This window comes from Montipora capricornis, chromosome 14 (assembly GCF_036669925.1).
Source record: "Montipora capricornis isolate CH-2021 chromosome 14, ASM3666992v2, whole genome shotgun sequence".
Classification (NCBI taxonomy): Eukaryota; Metazoa; Cnidaria; class Anthozoa; order Scleractinia; family Acroporidae; genus Montipora; species Montipora capricornis.
Genome location: NC_090896.1, coordinates 38,919,586 through 38,939,585, shown reverse-complemented (window position 1 = coordinate 38,939,585; position 20,000 = coordinate 38,919,586). Strand labels below are relative to the sequence as shown.

Here is a 20,000-nt window from a genome sequence, read left to right as displayed (position 1 = left end):
AATATTCTGCCACTATTCACCTCGATTTCAGATAATAATTGTTAACAATCCCATGATGGCAAATCATGCGTAATGTTTTAAATAAAACATCCACAAAAGGCGGTGATCATAAAGAAGATAGACAAAAGTGTTACGAGAATCTCTGGTGTTTTCCTCTCTAGACTTTTCTTAGGTTTATCTGCATCTTTGATTTTCTAATTCATACTTCACGGTACGTCAGCTTAATATCATAACTTTTGCTTTCTCACCAAAGTTAATTGCTGGTGTCTTCCTAGAAAATTCTTCGAGATAATTGGAAAATGTCGCAAAATAATTCAAGCGTTAGATATTGTCCTTGAGGTATGTAAATCAAATCTGAATTGCCTATGGATTTTACAGTGAATTGTGAATTTATCTCTTCATCCTCTGCTTTTTATTTCTGTTATATTTTTTCATTCTTGTTGGAAAGGACGTTTTCGGTGAATTGTATTTAGAGCATTCTGCGAGGGTAAAATCTGAATCAATATTAATAAATTTGGGGGTTATATGTTGTGATGCACAAATGCCGCTCATTGGGCAGTCGTTTCCTTAACTTGATGCAAAGTTTCCTTTTCCTTCGTTTCTTGAATGTTGTTGGAGTCGATTATGTCAGAGGGTTAAGATTACGTGGCACTTTTATCCGTGATGGTATTTTCACACGCGCGTCTGCTTCTTGTTCATTGTAACATGTTTCAATTGATGCGTGAACTATGTTAATTATACAAAAATGCAGAGAAAGTCAAACTAACACAGGTTATCTAAGAGACTATCTTTTACGCCACTAGCATCGTCATCGCGGAAAAAAGTAACTTAATAAAGGAGTAGCAAAGGAGCGTGAATGAGAAAAATATTGGGGCTCAACCATAACAGATGAACTTGAAACGTTGCTTATTTTATTGTACGTTGGATTCAAAATGTTCAATGAAGTTTGGTCCTACCACTCAGTCCGGCCTTCGAAGCCAAAAAAAAAATAAAATAAAAGCGCAGCGAGACTTGCGAGCACCTCATTTATGGGCTTTTCAAAAAGCCCCATTTTTTGTTAATTGGTACGTAAACGAAACTACTAAGAACAACTCAGAAATTGAAATATAAATGGTCGGGAGCTAGCCGAAAGCAACGCCTTGCCAACAATAGTAGTCTCTATACATGGAGCATGAAGCACAAATAATATTTAATATAAGAACTCCACCGAAGATTTATTGAAACAGAAAGACATCATTTTGATGGAACTACATGTACACCGAACTATTGGACAAAATCATCCCGAATCTCAGCCGACGCTAACAGGGACTATTAATAGAAATGCGGAGATAGCGAAAGGTATTTTGTGGATCTCTTGACAGAATTTTACGAATTTCCTACTTCATTATTCTGATTTCTTCAAAAATCGGGTCTGCCGTTCTGTGGTCAGTTTTCATGCGATTCCGCTTTGAAAATGAAAGATCAATATGATTCCAAAGTTTCTCTATCTAAGTTTATTGAAGTACACTGACATTTTAGGTGAAAAATAAATACCGTACTACTTTTAGGCACACCTGTCTTTTACTCCAAAATGAAAAGCATCAATAATTAGTTTCGTAACTTTACGGATATTTTTGGAGAAATATTGCGATAGAAGGCCACGGAGCTCGATAATAATTACATTTCAGCACACTTAAGATATCTGAATATTGCTAGTAATAAAACCAGGTTGCTCGGAGTAGCGAGAGAGATAACTGATGCAATGACCAGTAGAAAAGCAAAGGTAATATGTGTCTTTAAACACGAAATTATGTCTAGGTATTGTCAACCACAGCATGTGAAACAATCTTAAGATTTGTTTATGATCTGTTATTGAGAATTTAATGGAATGGTACCCAATATCTTTGAAGACGATAACAACTGTTTTCAAATAATCCTCTACCCTGTAAAATGTCGAAAAAGAAATAGAGGCACGATATTTGCTCGATCACTTTAATTGCGTACTTTGAGTAGGAAAAACGACTAAAGATATATGCATTACGTAAAAGTTCATTCACTTTACTGTCTTAATTGTTAACCTTAAAGTACGTTAATCTGTAGGATAAAACAAGCAAACCTTTTTCTTTCTCTTGATTGTATGTGAAGTCATGAAGACAATCAGTCGATTTCCGCGAAATCCGGCAGAGAAGCCTCAAGGTACTTTCCTTCGCAAAGAACTTGCCTAAACACAATCGACTGAAGTAATAAATTAATATATGCTAATTATACATTCCTCAATGACAACTCACACGTGAAATATGTTCTTGCAAAACAACCAAGTTTATTCCTCGAATGATTTGTTAAAAATTTCTCTAATATTCGTATTGAAAATTTTATTGAACGCTGCATGCGCATCATTGAGGCCCGGGCAAACGGCTTCAACATTTGTTTCCATATCCGTTCGATTTTGTTGAACGATGTTGACTGGGCAAACAGTTTCACCATCGTTTCAATTTGGATTCAACTTCAATTCAACATATTTAAACACGGTTGAAAAGAGGAAGAGCAAACGGTTTCAACATCACTCTTCAAAGCCGTTTGCCTGGGCCTTAAGCCTCTTGTCCTGATCTTCCATGCGTTTTATTTATGCTTGTGTCAAAGATAAAGACGTCAGTAAAAGACTTCCATGAAAGACACCACACTTAGGGGCTGTTTACATGGAGGTAGGAAGATCATGCTAGCGCCATATGTTTTCTGTATTCAGTTTACATGCAAGAGGTCCATGCAAGAGGTCGTACTTAGCCCTAGTGCTAGGATCTTCCTAGCTGTGAGCTAGGAAGATCCTAGCACCATGTAAACTGCCTTCGCTTGGAAGTTCCTGGTACTAGGGACAATTAAACAAACATAGCGGTGGCCGGAAATTATTTTTCCATTCGTCTTCTGGAAATCTTCCGGTGTAGAGATTCTCCCACCACACGTCTGTCCTTCCAGGTTTTCGCCACAATCGCTCTCCAAGCCCACGTGTTCTCCTCCTTCTCGAGAGATGAAAATATCTTGCAACGACAGCACTATGCGTTAAGTGCATGGTCATGGCTTGCTGTTGTTGCAATTGACCTTCTGAGCGCTCAAGTTTCACGTGTAGTGTCACGTGACTTCCGATGTAACCAAACCCCAAAGTTCGGACATTGGTTTCACCCACGTGTAGTACGTGTACGAACTTCGAGGCGATAATTCAAGTTTCCGTCGATATAGCCGGTTTTTTCCATGACCTGTAGTCTTTAAAATTTGAATATCGAATAGAACATCCGTTCTCACCCACGCACTGTACGTGGTAGAACCACGAGTCACATATTTTGGTGAAAAAACACCCGAAAGTTCGGACCCTATTATAACGCTGTAAACAAAATGGTTACGACAAAAAGATGGTACTTGTAGAAACGATTCCCGATACCCTCGGTCTTGGAAAAGAAATTCGAATGGTGATCCAGTTAAATTTTTCCATTTCCCTGGCGCACATAGACAAAATGAGAAACGGCAAAGGTGGATTACTGCATGTCATCGCGGTGACACGTTCATTTGTACGAAGGACAATTATATTTGCAGTATACACTTTGTTGGTGGAAATGGTCCAACAAAAGAGTATCCTGATCCAATATCAGCTATTGCGAGTAAAGAAAAGGTAAGTCTGTCGGTTTTTCCGTTTATAATACATACAATATCAGTGTAATTGATGAATACAAAATGTTTCCACCTTGTGGAAATGCTGAATGAAGCCATTATTATTATTATTATTATTATTATTATTATTATTATTATTATTATTATTATTATTATAAAATGAAAAAGAAAGAAGCTATAAAGTGTTCCAAGTCATCCTCACTGAAAAAGAGCCTCCAAATAAGTTCTTGTCAATCTCCTTTTGGTTTCAGCATCTTTAGGATCAAACCACCGATGTTCAGCATTGACATACCCATTCGGATCACTTTCGTACACCTTCAGATCCTACATAATTCGAAAAATGAATGTACATTTTAATCTTGCATTAGTTAATAAAGGTCAAGAGAAACTACTAACATGCAATCTCTCCCTATTGGTTTTAATTTGTTTGCGATCTAAAATGATTTCACACCATGCACGTCCTGTCACTGTACCTTTAAGAAATGGTGAGCAAACATGAATATATGGAATCCACATTTGTTGCTTCCTGGCAATTGGTGTGGTACCTAAAAGTAAAACAATCCCACTAAGTGGACAATACGACTACCAATGGAATTAGTTCTCTGGTAATTATGTCACTACGTACCTTAAGCACATAATTTGATCGTTGGCTTGTCATGGAGGTTATACTGTGTGCAGCACATAGGTGATCCAAGAATCTAGGTTGTAAAGTATTTAAGGCAAAAGGTTATAAATTAAGATGTCATTACATAGGGCAAGTTTCAATCGACTGTCGTAAAACCAAAACCAAAGTAATTACTTTGGCCAATCAAAAAGGACGGAGACAACCCAGTAAACCAATCAAATGTCAAAGTAATTACACATAGCCAACAAAAAGCACAGAAACTGTGCACGCGCATACCATGATTGGTTTTGGTTTCACTTCTGATTGGTTGAAAAAATGAATGAAGTAATGAGTAAGTGAGTGAAGTAATACCAAAGCAATTTGATAATTATTTTCGCCACTCAATTGAAAACTGCTCAACAAAGCAATGGTTTAACTTCCCCTATAGATATGTACGGGTGTAGCTCAGTGTATTTTGTGGAGATAAATTCTTCTATACCTGTTGATATTGTGTATTTCTTCATGCCTTGTGCTTATGTCCCATGTCAATGAGTCCAGTATCAAAAAGTGCCTAATTGAACAGAAATGGCAGCTTGATTGATACAATTGAAGATGTAATATAAAATTCAGTAAAAAACATGTGCTAGGTTTTATGTAAGCAATGGAACTTCTAGATTACGTGTACATATACATTTAAAAAGATGTATCCTGAAATGCATACCATGGGGTTAAGACAGCCAGCAACCAATGTAAACTGCGCAAAAAAAAAAAAAATTAATTGCAAGTGTATGTTACTTAAAATAATGAATTTGAGATAATTTGAAGCTGAAAATTATGTACTGTAAAATTATTATAATAGATAATCTTGTGCAGTTTTATTTAAGTCACTGTTACAACAAATTACCACCGTATTAACTTTACTAGCTGTACTGAAATTATTTATAGATTACAATTATAACAGTAACCTTCTATTGATTGGAATGAACACATATCTACTGTTCATCAGGTCTGCCTTAAAAAACTTTTTTGCTGATGTTTGGCAGACAGTTCTGAAATTAAGAACAGGAACATGATAAAATAATAAAAGAAGGTGATATTGTCACTTTAGTGCATATAATGTGAGAAAGCATGAGAAAGTATGAAAAAAAATAATCATGCTTATTTAGAATTCACTGTCACTACCTTGAGGTGGTGGACCCAACATCTTGTTCCCCACATAAGGTGGTATAGAAAAAGGAACTGACAATAGGATATATCTGAGGTAGTTGCCTGAAATCACAATACACATTGTTATTTGCCTGATGTATCCATATTAATAATATTGTTTGGCCCCAAGATTCCATAGTTAATTATAAACAAAAAATCCATTCTTTTTCCATGATGCTCCATGAATATCAGTATATACATTTATATATTATAGTTATGTAAAGAAAATTCTTACGTACTTGAACAAAAACAAGACTTGTATCAGTGATCATGGACTTCGGTTTAACAGTTTGGACATCATCCTTGTAGATTTGAAGTCCAGAGATTTCCACTCTCTGAATGTTGGGTAGGGGTACTGCACTGGGACAAGTCTATATATAAGGTACTTTGTGAAGTGGTAGTAACTGCCTCAGGGTTTTTCTCTTGTGAACATATCATGACATCTGCTTCTGAGTGGCTACAGTGCTGCTGTGCAGAACTGCTTAGGTTTCGCTCTGAAATGTTCAAATCTTGGAAAGAGCAAAATGCTTCTTGTGATGATTCTGCTTGGAGAGACCCGAAGATAAAAAACCATGAAAAAACATTGTAAGCATGGGATCAGGCATGAACTGTAAATTAGAAGAAAAACTCCAGAATGACCTGAGAAATTAATAATTACCAAGATAGCACTTAAATCATTATAACTACTCACCTGGCAAGGATGTCATGGAAACTTCACTTAGCAAGAAAGGAAGCACCTGACTTGTCCAGAACTTCTCCAGCTTTGCACAGACGACAGACATGAAGCTTGGGTCATAGGGTACATCTACAGTGAAGATTCCCTGGTTGGTCCACACAACAAAGGTGCACAAGGTGAGCCCGCTTACGAACATTTGAAACTGAACTTGAAAGTAGTAATTTGAACTGGACTTACGTGCAAAATTATTTCCTTTTTGAATACCACCAATTTCTGGGGTTAAGAACGCTTCTTTTGGGTGCAGATCTCTGTGCTTCCAAGGGCATTTGTATTCAATTACTCTAACTGGGCAACCATCAGAGCACTGGCATTTCTGAATATTGTCCACACTAGCACCAAGGAAAGGCTTGGACGGGGAGATTAAAAAGCCTTTTGGGATCAGCTTTAGCTTGTGATGAATGTGGCTTGCGACATGCTGATATGCCGTCCGAGCACTCTCTTCATGTAGCAAACCCCACTCCCTAGCATTTTGTGGTTCTCTTTCCTCCTGGATAGGAGGTTGACACGACTTGACTAGACCAATTTCTTCTACCAACTTTTTGGCATTTTCAGCAGGGTTTTTGTCAAGTGTTTCCTGGCGGGTGAAAACTCTTTTGCACTTTGAGGCTGTGATAAACCTTGCCTTGTGAAGGTACCACTCTTCACATTGCCATTGCTTGATGGTTGTTCTCTCAACCAGCTTTCTTTCTGTGTCACTAAAAGACAACAACTTGACAATTTCTTCTGCTGAGGTTTCGGGATTATTACTTAAAATCTCCAGGAGCTTAGCACTCATTATACCGGTCTGTGGAGGCTGATGGTTTGATTGACCAGGTTCTTCGGTGATTGTGTCTTCTTCTGGAGTGCCATAACGTTCTTTAAATAGGGGCAAAATGACAGGTGTACGTTTTAAGTGGCACACTCGTTTGGTAAACTTTTTTAGATACTCCTCATCTGGTGGATTTCTGTCTTCAGGGGCACGGACATTTGTTTCAATGTTTTGAGAGTAAACTTGTTTCCTTTTTTTTTTTTTTTGTGAGAAGGTTTTTTGCTTTTCTCAATGACAAGATCTTTTACTTCACACGCTTGCGTATTCCCTCTTGGTCTCCTAACCCAAACACACGGGCCACTCGTTACACTATCTTCACCACGAGTATTTAACAAATCCTCAAGAGCGTACATGGCAGCTGCAATATGCTTACAACCCCCATCTCGACCGCCTTTACACTTACATCGTGCTTGGAGTACACTGCCGCGGTTCGCACCTCTGCCCTCGAGAGTAAACCAGAGATCGTAATACTCCTTTCCTTCGTCTGTCTTTATCTTCATGAAAGGCTTAACTTTGGCTACGTAAACATGGACTCCCTCGTGTTTCAATGGAGCAGAAAGCAAGGATTCTACGTAACCGTCATTGAATAATCTATAGTCATCAAAGGACTTGTCTGACTTGTAAGCGGCGAGTCCCTGTTTATCGTAATCAGTAGAGTGGTAGAATAAATGGTTAAAAATATCGAACAACCCGAATGGTGGCGAAGAGTTGAAGTTGTTCACGGTCTTGAGGGAAAATGGATCAGGAATTACCATATCATGAATGATTAATATCACCGCATCATTTGCTTTATCTTTTTCAAAGTTTGGGTCAAAAGGTAAACCCATTCTTTCGACTGCCGAAGCGATTTTCAACGAGCGAAGGTTTTAAATATCCGCTTACCGAAACGCCGCGATCCTGTGAATATTTTTTAAGTTCTGCCACATTCATGGCCTTGAAGTCGCTGTTGTTCTTCTGTACTGACATTTTGACCCTGATGATTTCCTATTCGATATTGAATTTTGAAGATTATATTGGGGTCCGACCTTTAGGTTGTTTTTTCGCCAAAATATGCGAATCGTGGTTCTATCATGTACAGTACGTGTGTAAGAACGGATGTTCTATTCAATATTCAAATTTTAAAGACTACAGGTCATGGAAAAAACCGGCTATATCGACGGAAACTTGAATTATCGCCTCGAAGTTCGTACATGTACTACACGTGGGTGAAACCAATGTCCGAACTTTGGGGTTTGGTTACATCGGAAGTCACGTGACACTACACGTGAAACTTAAGCGCTCAGAAGGTCAATTGAAAAATCAAGTTGTAAAGGACTACCAGCTGCTGCTGAAAGGAAGTTATTAAAGCTAGTGAGGAGAGTAGAAGGACCCAAGTTACATGTTTGTTGTTCTCACCCGCCGTCTTGCTTTCATTCTCCACTTCCACCTTAGACAGAAAATTCTGCATGTAAACCAACGAAAAGTTGTTTCGCCTTGTAGGATCTTCCAAGTGCTAGGATCTTCGTACCTCCCTGTAAACAGAGCCTTATATGACAAAAGGCAGCGAAATGTGAAATTTGAAACAAATTCCACTTCAATTCAAATCATCATAAACCCTTATTCCTCACGTTTATCATCTTTTGTGAACATGTACTCCCTGTCCTTCTTTCACGAAGTTTCAACCCTGACTGTTAATGTTTATTTATTTATTTATTTATTACCAATAGCCTAAAAGACATTTCTAGACAAACTTGCATGACTCAAGCCACTATTGATGATCTTGTGTTCGGAGGTGGGTGAAAACACATTTTTTTCCCATTTCCCTGACCACTGTGTGTACACTTTCTTTGATTGTTCTTTAATATTTATTTTCGAACTAGCGTGTTCTCTATTGAGTGAACGAGCTCAAAACTAAACCGGCGCACGTGTTCTTATCGGCCGCTGTTGTCAATTTCGTTTTGTGACCATTGAGTTGTGAACAATTTAATTTAATTTTCAAAGGAAATATGTTGTCTGCAAAGTACACAATTCAAGGCTGTATCTTGCAAAATAAAAATTCTACAAGCGAAACAACTTTTATGTGCGAGAGAGTTTGATTTCCCATTACATGTTTCACACTGAAAAGTCTGAACACGCTTCGGCGATTTTTTGAATGGCATTGATTTTATTCAACTTAATTATTGCATATTCCTGTTAAAATTACAGCCGTTCAAAATTACAACTACCGTTGGGTATTTTGGAACTCTGATACAAATTTGCAAACTATGTATTATATTGACTGTCTCGTTGGCACTTAGCGATTGCTATTACTAGTAGATAGATGATATAAAAAGAGGGAACAATACTATACGTATTAATATGAATATTACTTCCTACTTTGGCCAATAAATATACAAATCTCTGTGCAAGTTTCATATAATTTGGCCCTATTCTTTCCTCTTCGTGTGTTACTCATGCTTAGGGTTTGTAAAAATAAAATTTAAAATTTAAAATTTAAGTTTGACTTTGAGAAATCTTCAAAATCCAAAATTTGATTTTTCATTTAATCAGTCCTGCCATTTTCTTTCTACTGATGGTTTCGGTTTCCCATAATACTGTTTTTTGCATTTCTTTAGGTCTTCCTTCAGTTGTTTTCTCGTCGAATAGTTCCCGTAGATCTCGTTTTAATTCCCTTAGTAGTGGTGTGGGCTAGTTCACGTCCCTTTTAACGGTTGGAATTGGAGCGTTCTGTTGTGGTCTGTCTTCTGTGGTATATCATACCTTGCATACGGCGAGAGCTACTGAAATTGAAACTGACCAATCAGAATTCAGCGAGCGGGAAAACTGTGCTATTCGATGTCACGCCAATTGTTTACATTCTGATTGGTTAGATATGTGCCTTCCCTTGTGACTCTCTTGACCGTCGCTTCTTTAAACTCAGCGAGACAGAAATGACGCATTGTTCTGACCATCAATTTGCCAATCCTCTTTATCCAGTTTATGGATTGGGCTAGCATGTGATTAACAACCAGGATCGCTTTTGAACTTTATTCAGTAGAAGAAGAAGAAGACGTTGCTGAGTGAACATTTTTACGACGAAATCCCTTGGTTTGTTCAGCACTTTGATGTCCGATAACTGAGCCGCTCTAACGAGTGTTGGGTCAATCACATTTGGTCGTCTGACCTTAGGAAGTTCTTTCACCCCTTGTTTGTGTCCACCATGATCGAACTTCAGGTGAAGCGCTATGCTGCTTTATGCCAACTTCGATGGCTTGTGATGAGCTTGCCTGCTGCCGAATTCGAAAAAATTGTTGTTGTATTTGGGCAAGATTGGTGTTATCGGGTTGGAACTTAATAGTGAGGGGAAAACGTTTTCGTTCATCTGCTGTGCCAAACAACGTCAATCCTGTTGGGTGTTCCACTTGCTTGGCGAGTCTTGCACGACCAACGTCTATCAGATCTGGAGTGGAGTTTTGTTTCAATGATTACAACTTGCGATCGTTCTGCTAACATCTACGTAGCATGCAGCACTTTTTCGGTGACTCGAGGATCCTGTTCTGCTGTTTCAAAAGGAGTCGTGCATTCTTGAGCAGTTTGTTCTTCAGTGCTTGTATTTTTTCGTTTGTTCCTTGTGGTGCAATGATTTGAAAGGACTTGAATCTGTACTTGAATTAGCGATTTATGGCCAACAAGTGAACGGTACACAAAATTAGGAGAAACTGTTGGTTGAATAGACAATACTTGTAGACATAATTATCTACCCATTTTAAGTACTAAGCTCAACAAGTTGTTTGGCTCCACAAGTTTCATTTTCAGGCCAGGTACCCGAATTCACCCAGGTACTGGTACACTACCATAGTGTTCTTTGGAAATTGAATAGCTCCTTGAACATTTGGTTGCTTGAGCAGAAACTTGATGTGTTTGTTCTCTACATTGGTGGATGCAGCCACTAACTGTTCATTGTGGATAAACTCCGGACCAACTTTCCTTTCAATTTATTCTTTGTTCTTTGCAGGGCATCAACAATGGTGTCCCTTGTAAAATGTTAGTTTAAAGGATTTGATAGAGTTATTTCCCATTTCATAGGGCACTGTGGTAGCCAGATTGACTTTCAAACTTATCATGGAAACGTAAATCAATACCAGTGAATAGACACTGAAAAGTCAGTCCCTTGACTTGTTGATAGAAAATTAATTTAAATGCACATTGAAACATCAGTTGAGGAATTGTTTTTTTCATCCCCACTTTATGAACTTAAAATACATTGCTGCAGTTTGTTTATTGCTTGTTCATTCAATGTCTTCATCGCATCAAATTATTTAATTTTTAGGTATTGTGTCAGATCTCCATAGAGACACTATCTGTATCTAAAAACTTAACTGGTTGCTTTTTGGAGCCCTTTTTTGGAATATTTAGATAGGCAGGAAATGTTCCACATTTTATGGTAAATAGTTCTGCATAGTTTTAAGGAATATTGCAGCCAAATCTAATTGAATATGAGACGTTTTGTGAATTTAAAGACTATTAATATTGTTTGCACTTGTTTTAAAAGACTGAGGGTTGGCACTCAAAAGTGTTCCTTCAATAATCTTATTCTTTAAAGATTGCCTTGGGAGAATTGGATTAAGGCTAGTTTTTTCTTCTAGCTTCTTTCCTCAGTGCCCTCTGAGAATGGAGTTGATTTGGTTTTGCCCAATGTTGAAAGATGAAACAATGCCTAAACCAGCTGCAAGGAATACCTCATGGTGCTTTTTTACAAACACGGGCACGAGGGTGCTCGTAAGCATCTGAGCATTGTTTCGCATGCTTAAGTGTTATTATAAATAATTTATTTCTCTAAGAGAGTCTTCTTTTCGTGTCGGTCATTCAAAAATTTTTGGAGCTGTTGGATGAAAGAGGCAGAACATTTAATGAGACCCTCCTTGGGGAGAGGGGTCCTTGTTCCTTTTAAATATTTGCTTGTGTTTCCTTGTTCCCCAAATTACTTTCAAACTTGTTCCCAGCTTTTTTATCCCTAAAATTTAAATATTGGTTTTCTTCCCTTGTTCCCTAAAATATTTTGATATTGTTCCTCTGTTCCCCAGTTCAAATAAGCCATGTTCTCTTCTTCCCCCAAACCCCTGGGAGTGCCTCTTTGATGTTGATTGTCGTATTGGCCTAATAGTAATTCACTGTAGAATTGCAAGACACAGAAAGTTCTTATTTGAGAGTGAGGGAAAAGTTTTGAATAAATTTTCGCACAATTCAAGAAACAAAATTTGACTGCACCTTCTAGATCTTACTCTTTTCGGAAATGAATCAGCTTGTTTGAAACTATCTGGCGACCTGCGGGAGGGCAAGCTCTAGAAGCTCTTCCATCGTGAGCCTTCCGCTAAAAAAACTTTGCAAGTCTGGCTTTCCGGTGTTAGGGGCCGAGGTTTTTGTGCAAAATTCATCAGCGGCTTCCTTGCAGCTTATAAAGGGAGTTCTCTCGAGTAATGGTCAGTAAAAGGTTTGTAGTGCTTATACAAATTTTTGCAACTTGAAAATGTATGTTTACACGAAACACATATCAGCTTGACAATTTTTCTTTCCCGATACCCCATTTAAAATTCACGTGAACGCTATTAATAGAGGGCCAGAAAACCATTTAAAACATTTTGTGGCTTTTTTTTTTTGTCAAAAAACTTGGGTTGTCGGCGAGCAGAATTCGAACGTAAGCTGTTGTGCTTTGGCTGTTATTTGTGCTTTTTTTAACTATTCTAAGACGAATTCAGGCTGGCATTTTCGAATCAAGTGTAAGAAGACGGCAAAACCATATTGATAATATATTTAGTTGTACTGACTTTGCGAATAAACACTTTGGTAGCGTCCTTTCGACGGGATAGATCGACAAAAACCGAAATGCCCTGTTTCCGGTGAAAGGGCAAATGTTTGACAGGATAGCACGGTTCTGACTGCCGCGCGCACTGCGGGCGCGGGTTCCGTATGCAAGGTAGTTGGGAGGGTAAAAAGGGCGCACTTGATTTGGAGCCTTGCTCTGTTGTGCGACCCCCACCACAGTTGTGGTGAAAGTTACAGTTACAGTAAAAAAGGTGGATTCACATTTTTTGCGGGAAATTCAAATTTGAGCGGGAAATTCAAAATTCAAACGTTGACGTCACAGTCACGTCGCCCTTCCCTTTGTGCGGACCCTCAGGAAACAGGGGTGTCTTGCGTACCTTGTTGGAAAAAAATATAGCGGTCAAGAAATTCAAAGTTGGGGGTGTCACAGAGTCCTAATCTCCTCACGGTTCAAGCGGAAAAAACAAGACAGCATTTCTTTTTTTTCCGAATCAAACGGTTTAATGAGAACAGCGACCTAGTGCTTTTGTCTCTTTAGCACAAAAGGAAATCATGAAATTGAAATGTTGAAAAAAATAAGGTAAAAATGTGGGGAGGTTGCATCCCCATAAGGGCAACCACTCTCCTGAGAAAAAAATATTTACAGAAAAAAATGGAAGGGTACATTCCCCATAGAGGCAACCACTCCTCTAATGAAAACGGTTTCATATATATAAATATTTACAAAAGAGGCCCCAGAAAAACAAAGTAGAATTCCGTAGGTTTTCGTACAGTATCTACTCAGTTTTGGTGTGCCCCACACAAGCACCCCGCAACTTTTTTACATTTCTTCGTCGTCCGACAGGAGTCCGGAGAAAAGACGAGAGTTGGCTACATCCATATCTGACAGCAATCCACGATCGTCCTCGTCAGCGTCATCTCTCTTAGTGAGGCAGTACCCAGAAGGCTACGACATGGCAGTTCCCGGTCGAAGCACCCGTTTGTTGAAGACGAGTCGATAATCTTTGTGGGCGGGCTGAGTACGAAGTTCGTACCGTTTGAATTTTCGAATGATTTTACGCGCTTGACTAATGTTCGTTTTGCGCGGGGTCTCCAAAGTATGTTGGAGTTCGACCAAGGTGTTTTGACGCAACAGCTCATAATTGAGTTGCGCCACTACCTCCACATTGAGAGAGTGACCCTTGACTTTACACTCTGTCTTATCGTCGTTGCATCGGTACCCATAGTTTTTGGACCCGCCCGAACAAAATTCCGCAATATACTTACCGGGTTTAAGTTCGCTGGTGAACTCACTGAGATGGGTGCCGAGGGTGACGTCAGGTTGATCGGGTCGATGCACGTAGAGGACGGAATCAGTCTTGTAATAGAGGACCTGTTTACCTTGGAGTTTCAACACCTCGTACAGCCGTAAACGTGTCCAGCACGTGGTAAACGTACTCCTGTCTACAAGAAAGATGACGAAACGTCCAAATCAAATTATCGTCCTGTTAGTGTCATATCAGTGGTACCGAAGGTGTTTGAGAAAATTAAATATGATCAGCTATATAGCGCATTCACTCCAATCTTCTCTGATAACATGTCTGGCTTCCTACGCGGACATTCATGCTGTTCCGCCTTACTTAAATTATCTGATGATTGGCGCCATGCTCTTGACAAGAAAAAAGATGTGGGAGTGGTTGCTATTGACCTATCGAAGGCATTTGACTCGATTTGCCATAAGTTGTTACTAGCGAAACTAAAAGCTTATGGCGTTCAAGACTCTGCATTAAAACTGATTCAGCCGTACCTATCAGGTTGTCTTCAAAGAGTTTATAAATGCGATGGGAACGTGTCTGACTGGCTCCCCATTCGCTGTGGAGTGCCGCAAGGGAGCCTTCTTGGCCCGCTTCTCTTCAATAGTTTTGTGAATGATGTTAAGAGCGCCTCTCAGCAATTTTCACCTAAGACTGTGCAAGATAAAAAAATCGAAAATTGCCAAACTTTGTCACAATAAAGGACTACCAAAACCATGTTTTGAAAAATATGTTTTAGTTTGTTTCGATAATAGGGAACATGAGAACCACGATGACGGCTTAGTCGATGACGACCGGAAGTGAGATATACGTTAGTACGCACGCACGGCCAGCAAATTCCCTCGTCCTGCTGTTGTCGACGACCCCAAAGGCAGCTCTTTCACGTCGTCGTTGGAAGGAGTTCTGTTCGCCAAGTTTGAGATAAAAATCCACCCTTGTTTTTCGAATTTTGGACTCCTTTGGAAATTCTTATCTTGGTACATCAACGTTTGCTTTGTTTTTTTTTTCTAACAGGCGAATTTGACTAATGAATTTACGTGTTTATACTTAGGAATGACAACAACAACAAAAGCGGCAGGTTTGGAGGAGCGAGCGAACTCGTAAGTCATAAATTTATGTCATTGTTATTTGTAAGTATTTAGGAAAGACACATCGTCGATCTCCACCATGGAAGAAAAACACTTTACGTCAAGAATTGTAATCGCAGTGTCTTTTAGCTTAAAAGGTTAAGAGGGCTGTAGCCTCGGTAAAATATCTGATTTTACGCCATATTTTTCCTTCTTTGTGTGTGCGTCTTACGTAAAATATAAGCAGCCCTTGAGTTTCACAGAGACGCAGCATTTTTTCATTCGGTTGGGGAATAAACTGAGAATCCTCCTGTGGTATTTTCAGTTAATAGAATTATTATTTCACGCATGTAAGGAGTTGGGATTTTTGACTCAAAACATTCGACCTTGGTTACGGGTTACAATTAGTTTTGGACGTAAATTTCTCTAATCTTACAGGAATCCAAACTTTACCTGGAGTTACGATCACGACATACTGATGTGCCGGGAAGTTCTAGACATCGAACCATACCAGTTTAAATTAAGAAGTCCCGAAAGAGGGAAAGCATGGGAAGCCATTTCAAGTCACTTAAATACGACATCGTGTCCAAAGTTCCGAGTCACCCCACGATCTGTTCGCGATAGGTATAACCTACTGACAAAAAAACTTCAGGCAAGACTAAGCAATCAGTATCGTCGTCGTCGTAACGGCTGACCGCTTCTTAAGTTTCTATTTTCCCGCCGAAACCGACGTTGTCGTTCCAGTCCTTTCCCGGTCAATAGACGTCGTCGACTAAGCCGTCGTCGTGGTTCTTAAGTTCCCTATTTATTTTACCTGGACGGCGACTTTTTCGGTCTGGGGGGTTGGGAGCGAGTCAGAACGACTCCAAAATGTCGCTTGATTGAATCGCTATTTTTGAAATAACGAACGAGTAACTTGAAAATCAAAACAACATGGCACAGCTAGAGTAATTCATGCACCCTTTAGCACTGTTAACGATACAATATACCAAACCTGGAATTTTTGACCAAATTTGAAAAACTTAACCTTTTTTAGATTGATTACAGAGTGCCAAATTTGTGCGAAATTCGACTGTCAAAAAATCATCCTGGTACATGGCTTTCTCTAACGAGACGATATTCATCGGAGTAAGCAATGTTTCTGCTGCAATTAAATTCAATAAAATTCTTGGGTAAATGAAACAGAAGAGTTTTGAGGCCCAATTTCAGCATGCTGTTTGTCAACAAAAGTCGACCTTTGACCACCAAAGCGGAGGAGAGGAATATTGAAATCAAAAACGCTAATCTCGATTTATTCACTGAATAATTCGAGGCTTTAGGTTTACTGGAACTACTATAGGTAAAATGGAACGTGTCGTTGAAATTTAACTGTCTTTTGGTTTAAGAGTGACATATCCGGCAATTAAAATAACTGACCTAAAAATTTGCATACTAGTAAGATTCATTCCATTCCATATTTTTACGCGAACAAGTTTCCTTAATTCACTTTCTGAACATACCTGCAAAACAAACAAAGAAAGGTGTCCCCCTTTATATAAGTATACGCTGATTGGATTTTCCTCGAAGCCCTCAAACGACTATCGAACCAGTCGAACGGTTTGTGACCTTCGTGAGTTGTGCCGTGATTGTGTTGTCAGAGCTGTCACGCAAGAGATTAGGACAAAGCACACAGACCAATGGCTTCGTGCGGTTATTCTGAGTTTGTTGGGGGAACTTGTGGCCCAAGTTCTGATAATCCATCAAAGGTTCAATGTGTAACAATAGCAAAATGTGATAAGGACACCAAGGCACACTTGATGAGTTATAAAGTGTCGGATTCTTCTCTGGATACAGGGGCTAGGCTTTGTATCACTGCCCGTTAAAGCAACGGTTATTGTTTTCTTATTGCCCCCTTAGGGATTTCGCTCACAGGCGAGATCCCGAGGAGGCATCCTAGTAGCTTGCGCGTATATCAAGGGCAGTACTTACGGTTCAAATATGCAGTCGGTATACTAGAAAAAATCTCGATTTGCTCGAACAGGGGCCGCGAGGAATCTGTAGGTAATGATGACGTTTCTATTGTTTGCGCCCGCAAGTACGAAATGGTTAGGATGACGTAAAGCAGAAAATCCCAAAGGGAGTTTCTGAGAGTTTGTGTATTAATTGTGACATCACAATAAACAGGGGTAGCAGTTAATAATCCAAAGTCCCTATTTGATGGGTGCAGAGTATTATGAAAGGAAGCGCATGGTTTAATATTTTGTGTCAGTCGCATCACAGCGTCTGTTCTCGCGGTTGTCACGCTGAGGAGCAACTGATTTTAAGGTGAGAAAAACTGAACCTATATATATATATATATACTGTAGGAAACCGACAACTTTTTTAAAAGACATGTTTCGGCATGCTTATGCCATCATCAGTTTAATGAGTTCCCAAGTGTGAACATTTATAAAGTCTACGGGTAGATGAAAAAATTAGGGACTTTAAGATAGAGGACGCGATGTCTACAATACGCGGCCGGAAGTAATTTTTTCGGAGACGAGCATTCTGCGCATGCTCATGTTGGCTTTGTCATTGCGTTGAGCTGGCGTCTGGAACTTCAACGTGAGCACTTTGGCGTTGTGGAGAAAACATGAGTAGTCAGCTTTATATTTCTTCAAAGAAATTGATGTATTCGCCATTTAACTTCTAGATATAGCAATTAGAACTATATTTATGCTTTTCAAGGAAAGATAAGCGTGGAAACTCATGCTATTTTAAAGCTATTGGCGTTTTTATTTAGGTTGCACACTCGCCTGAAAATGGCAGAGCCTTCAACATGTTCAAGTTCAACCAAACCTCCGAGGTAAGCTTTAGTTTGGCCTAAATTCCTCATGTGTCGGTGGGATCTTCTTTTTTTTTAGTGTTTTTCTGCTTTCTGTGAAAATTACTGCGTAGAATAATGATAGGTTTGGCCGAGCCCTTTGATTTAAGCTTTAGGTTTGGGCAAATTTGTTGCGAAATTTAGGATCCGATGTCTCTAAATAGTTTTGGAAATTGATTTACGTTCTGGTTGAAGCGCCGTAATTGTAAGATTATTCTGCAGATAAAATTTTAACATTTTAGAGTTTGGAGCAATTACAAAGTCTGGTTTTGACTTCTCCATCCATTTTGCAATAAACAAAATCGTACTTTATTTCCCATCATACGTATACTGTAGTTTTGTAAATGTGCTTAGAAATAAAACACATATGTGAGCTTCCCAGAAAACACACAGACGTCACCTTTAATTAAGTAAAAATATTTTATCAGAGATTGAGTTAACCTTGTTTTGGTAGATCTTGGAGGATTGGCTAGCCACCCGATCCACCTTGGGATACCTTTGTTTAAGTGTGGTACAAAATCCATATTATTAATAAGTATATTTGTGCAGATTTGACAAAGCATGGCTCTCCATTGAGAAATTTGAGGCTAGGGAGGGGCAACCTCAAGCACAGCTGTGTTGGATAGCCCAGTCAATGAACTAACAACCCCTGAAAATTTTGGGTTATCTAGTAAATTCCTCTCTGGCAAGGGGGTGGTGGGTTACTTGTTTTCCCCAGTGTAGGGTCTCGCTTTAGACTTGGCAGCCCAGTTATGCTGCAGCCTCAAGCTCTCTGATAGGTTGGCCCGCTTTCACGTATGAGCAGGCCTTGGATCAGTCCCCCGAGCTAAGTTCTAGTTTTTGCCAACTCTCAACTCTCCACTGGCCATGTTGAATCAGGACAGATATATACAAGCCCTAAATGGGGACACTGTAAACTTGAAATTCAAGATGTGATGTACATGTATACTGTTGTACAGGGAACAGAAAAAGCAGTTTGTGTATACCTTCACTTATTCACTTTTTTTTTACTTTAGTTCAGTAACGTTTTGGACCAAAGATCACGATTTGATACTATGCCGTGAAGTTCTTAATCTTAATCCATTCACTACAAAAAAGGGCTCAACACAACGAAGTACAATTTGGGATAAAGTGGCTACAACACTGAATAATTGTTCCGGTCTGGCATTTAATGTTGACAAACGATCTGTTAGAGATCATGTTGGAATATTGCAAAACAGGCATAAAAAGAAACTGAGAGCTGAAGAAAAGGCACGTGGTATTGTACCTGATGAGCCGACAGAGTTGGAAAACCTGTTAGAGCAAATAATTGCCCTGGAACAAAGTGCAGAGGCAGAACAACAAGAAACTGTCCGGGAGAAGAGCCGAAAAATAGAGAGTGATAGAGCAAAGGCTGAAGATATCAGGTTAAAAGCAATGGAAAAATTGAACGACATTCAAAAAAGGCAATCAGATGGGATGGAGGACAATCAAAGTAAGCGACCACGACGCAGTGGAAGCAGTGCCATTTCTTATGTGTCACAAAGAGCTGACATTAACTACGAGTTTAAACAGGAGGAGTTGAAGCTGAGGAGAGATCAACAGGAGTTTGAGAAAAAACAAATGGAAGTTTCTGCAAATGCACAGAAGCAGTTCCAAGAGCAGCAGAGTCAGCGTCTAAAGGTAGTGTTGCAGCAACAGCAACAACATAGTCAACAAACACTGCTCATGATGCAACAACTGCAGCAGCAAACAAAGGCGTTATTGGACATTATGGAGCGTATCGTAAATAAATAATTACTTATCAACAAGGTGTAAGCATATTCCTATGCCATCGCAGTTGTGCTTAGAAAATAACCCAAACCCAATATACGAGGGATGGGGAGGGGGGGGGGGGGGGGACGTTTAAAATACTAGGAATTATTTTATGTTGCTTACATCTCAAATTTTCTTTTAAGTCATCTTAGGGATTTTGTCCATTTACCCCTGGCCTTCTATTGTTTAATGCATTCGTAAGTTCTCTTGTGTTCCCTTGGAAGGCAGTGTGGT

At 39.2% G+C, this 20,000-nt stretch overlaps 3 protein-coding genes and 1 long non-coding RNA gene across 13 annotated transcripts in view; 2 read left to right on the top strand and 2 right to left on the bottom strand.

The window, feature by feature from the left end:
* Positions 1 to 2,229, bottom strand: part of LOC138032752 (streptococcal hemagglutinin-like) — a 44,238-nt gene extending 42,009 nt beyond the window's left edge. For 4 of the 8 annotated variants that reach the window (XM_068880463.1, XM_068880471.1, XM_068880469.1 and 1 more), the window contains exon 1: positions 2,096 to 2,196. The gene's annotated coding sequence lies outside the window, so the exon portion shown is untranslated. Of the gene's footprint in view, positions 1 to 2,095 lie in introns of all 8 variants that reach the window. The other 4 variants (XM_068880465.1, XM_068880464.1, XM_068880468.1 and 1 more) reach the window with 3 other exon arrangements.
* Positions 2,230 to 3,496: 1,267 nt separating this feature from the next.
* LOC138032770 (uncharacterized) lies at positions 3,497 to 4,031 on the top strand. Its single transcript, XR_011128451.1, has 2 exons — positions 3,497 to 3,637; positions 3,888 to 4,031. It is a non-coding gene; the product is annotated as an uncharacterized lncRNA (long non-coding RNA).
* On the bottom strand, positions 3,631 to 6,392 carry LOC138032766 (uncharacterized). Of its 3 annotated transcripts, XM_068880489.1 has the most exons (9): positions 6,360 to 6,392; positions 6,138 to 6,267; positions 5,686 to 5,988; positions 5,206 to 5,509; positions 4,962 to 4,994; positions 4,740 to 4,811; positions 4,262 to 4,334; positions 4,110 to 4,181; positions 3,631 to 3,960 (listed from the first exon to the last, which is right to left on the bottom strand). In XM_068880489.1, exons 4-9 carry the CDS (start codon positions 5,241 to 5,243, stop codon positions 3,835 to 3,837), a joined length of 414 nt encoding a protein of 137 aa, XP_068736590.1. In that variant the 5' UTR covers positions 5,244 to 5,509; positions 5,686 to 5,988; positions 6,138 to 6,267; positions 6,360 to 6,392; the 3' UTR covers positions 3,631 to 3,834. The 3 variants fall into 3 exon arrangements, 2 of the variants coding, with proteins under 2 accessions (XP_068736590.1, XP_068736589.1); XR_011128449.1 differs by having other exon boundaries at positions 5,423 to 5,509; positions 6,138 to 6,386; XM_068880488.1 differs by having other exon boundaries at positions 6,138 to 6,386.
* Positions 6,393 to 15,116: 8,724 nt separating this feature from the next.
* LOC138031963 (trichohyalin-like) lies at positions 15,117 to 19,748 on the top strand. Its single transcript, XM_068879560.1, has 4 exons — positions 15,117 to 15,163; positions 15,569 to 15,754; positions 17,892 to 17,954; positions 18,989 to 19,748. The coding sequence occupies exons 1-4, from the start codon at positions 15,117 to 15,119 to the stop codon at positions 19,746 to 19,748; spliced, it is 1,056 nt and encodes a 351-aa protein (XP_068735661.1).
* Positions 19,749 to 20,000: the final 252 nt, after the last annotated feature.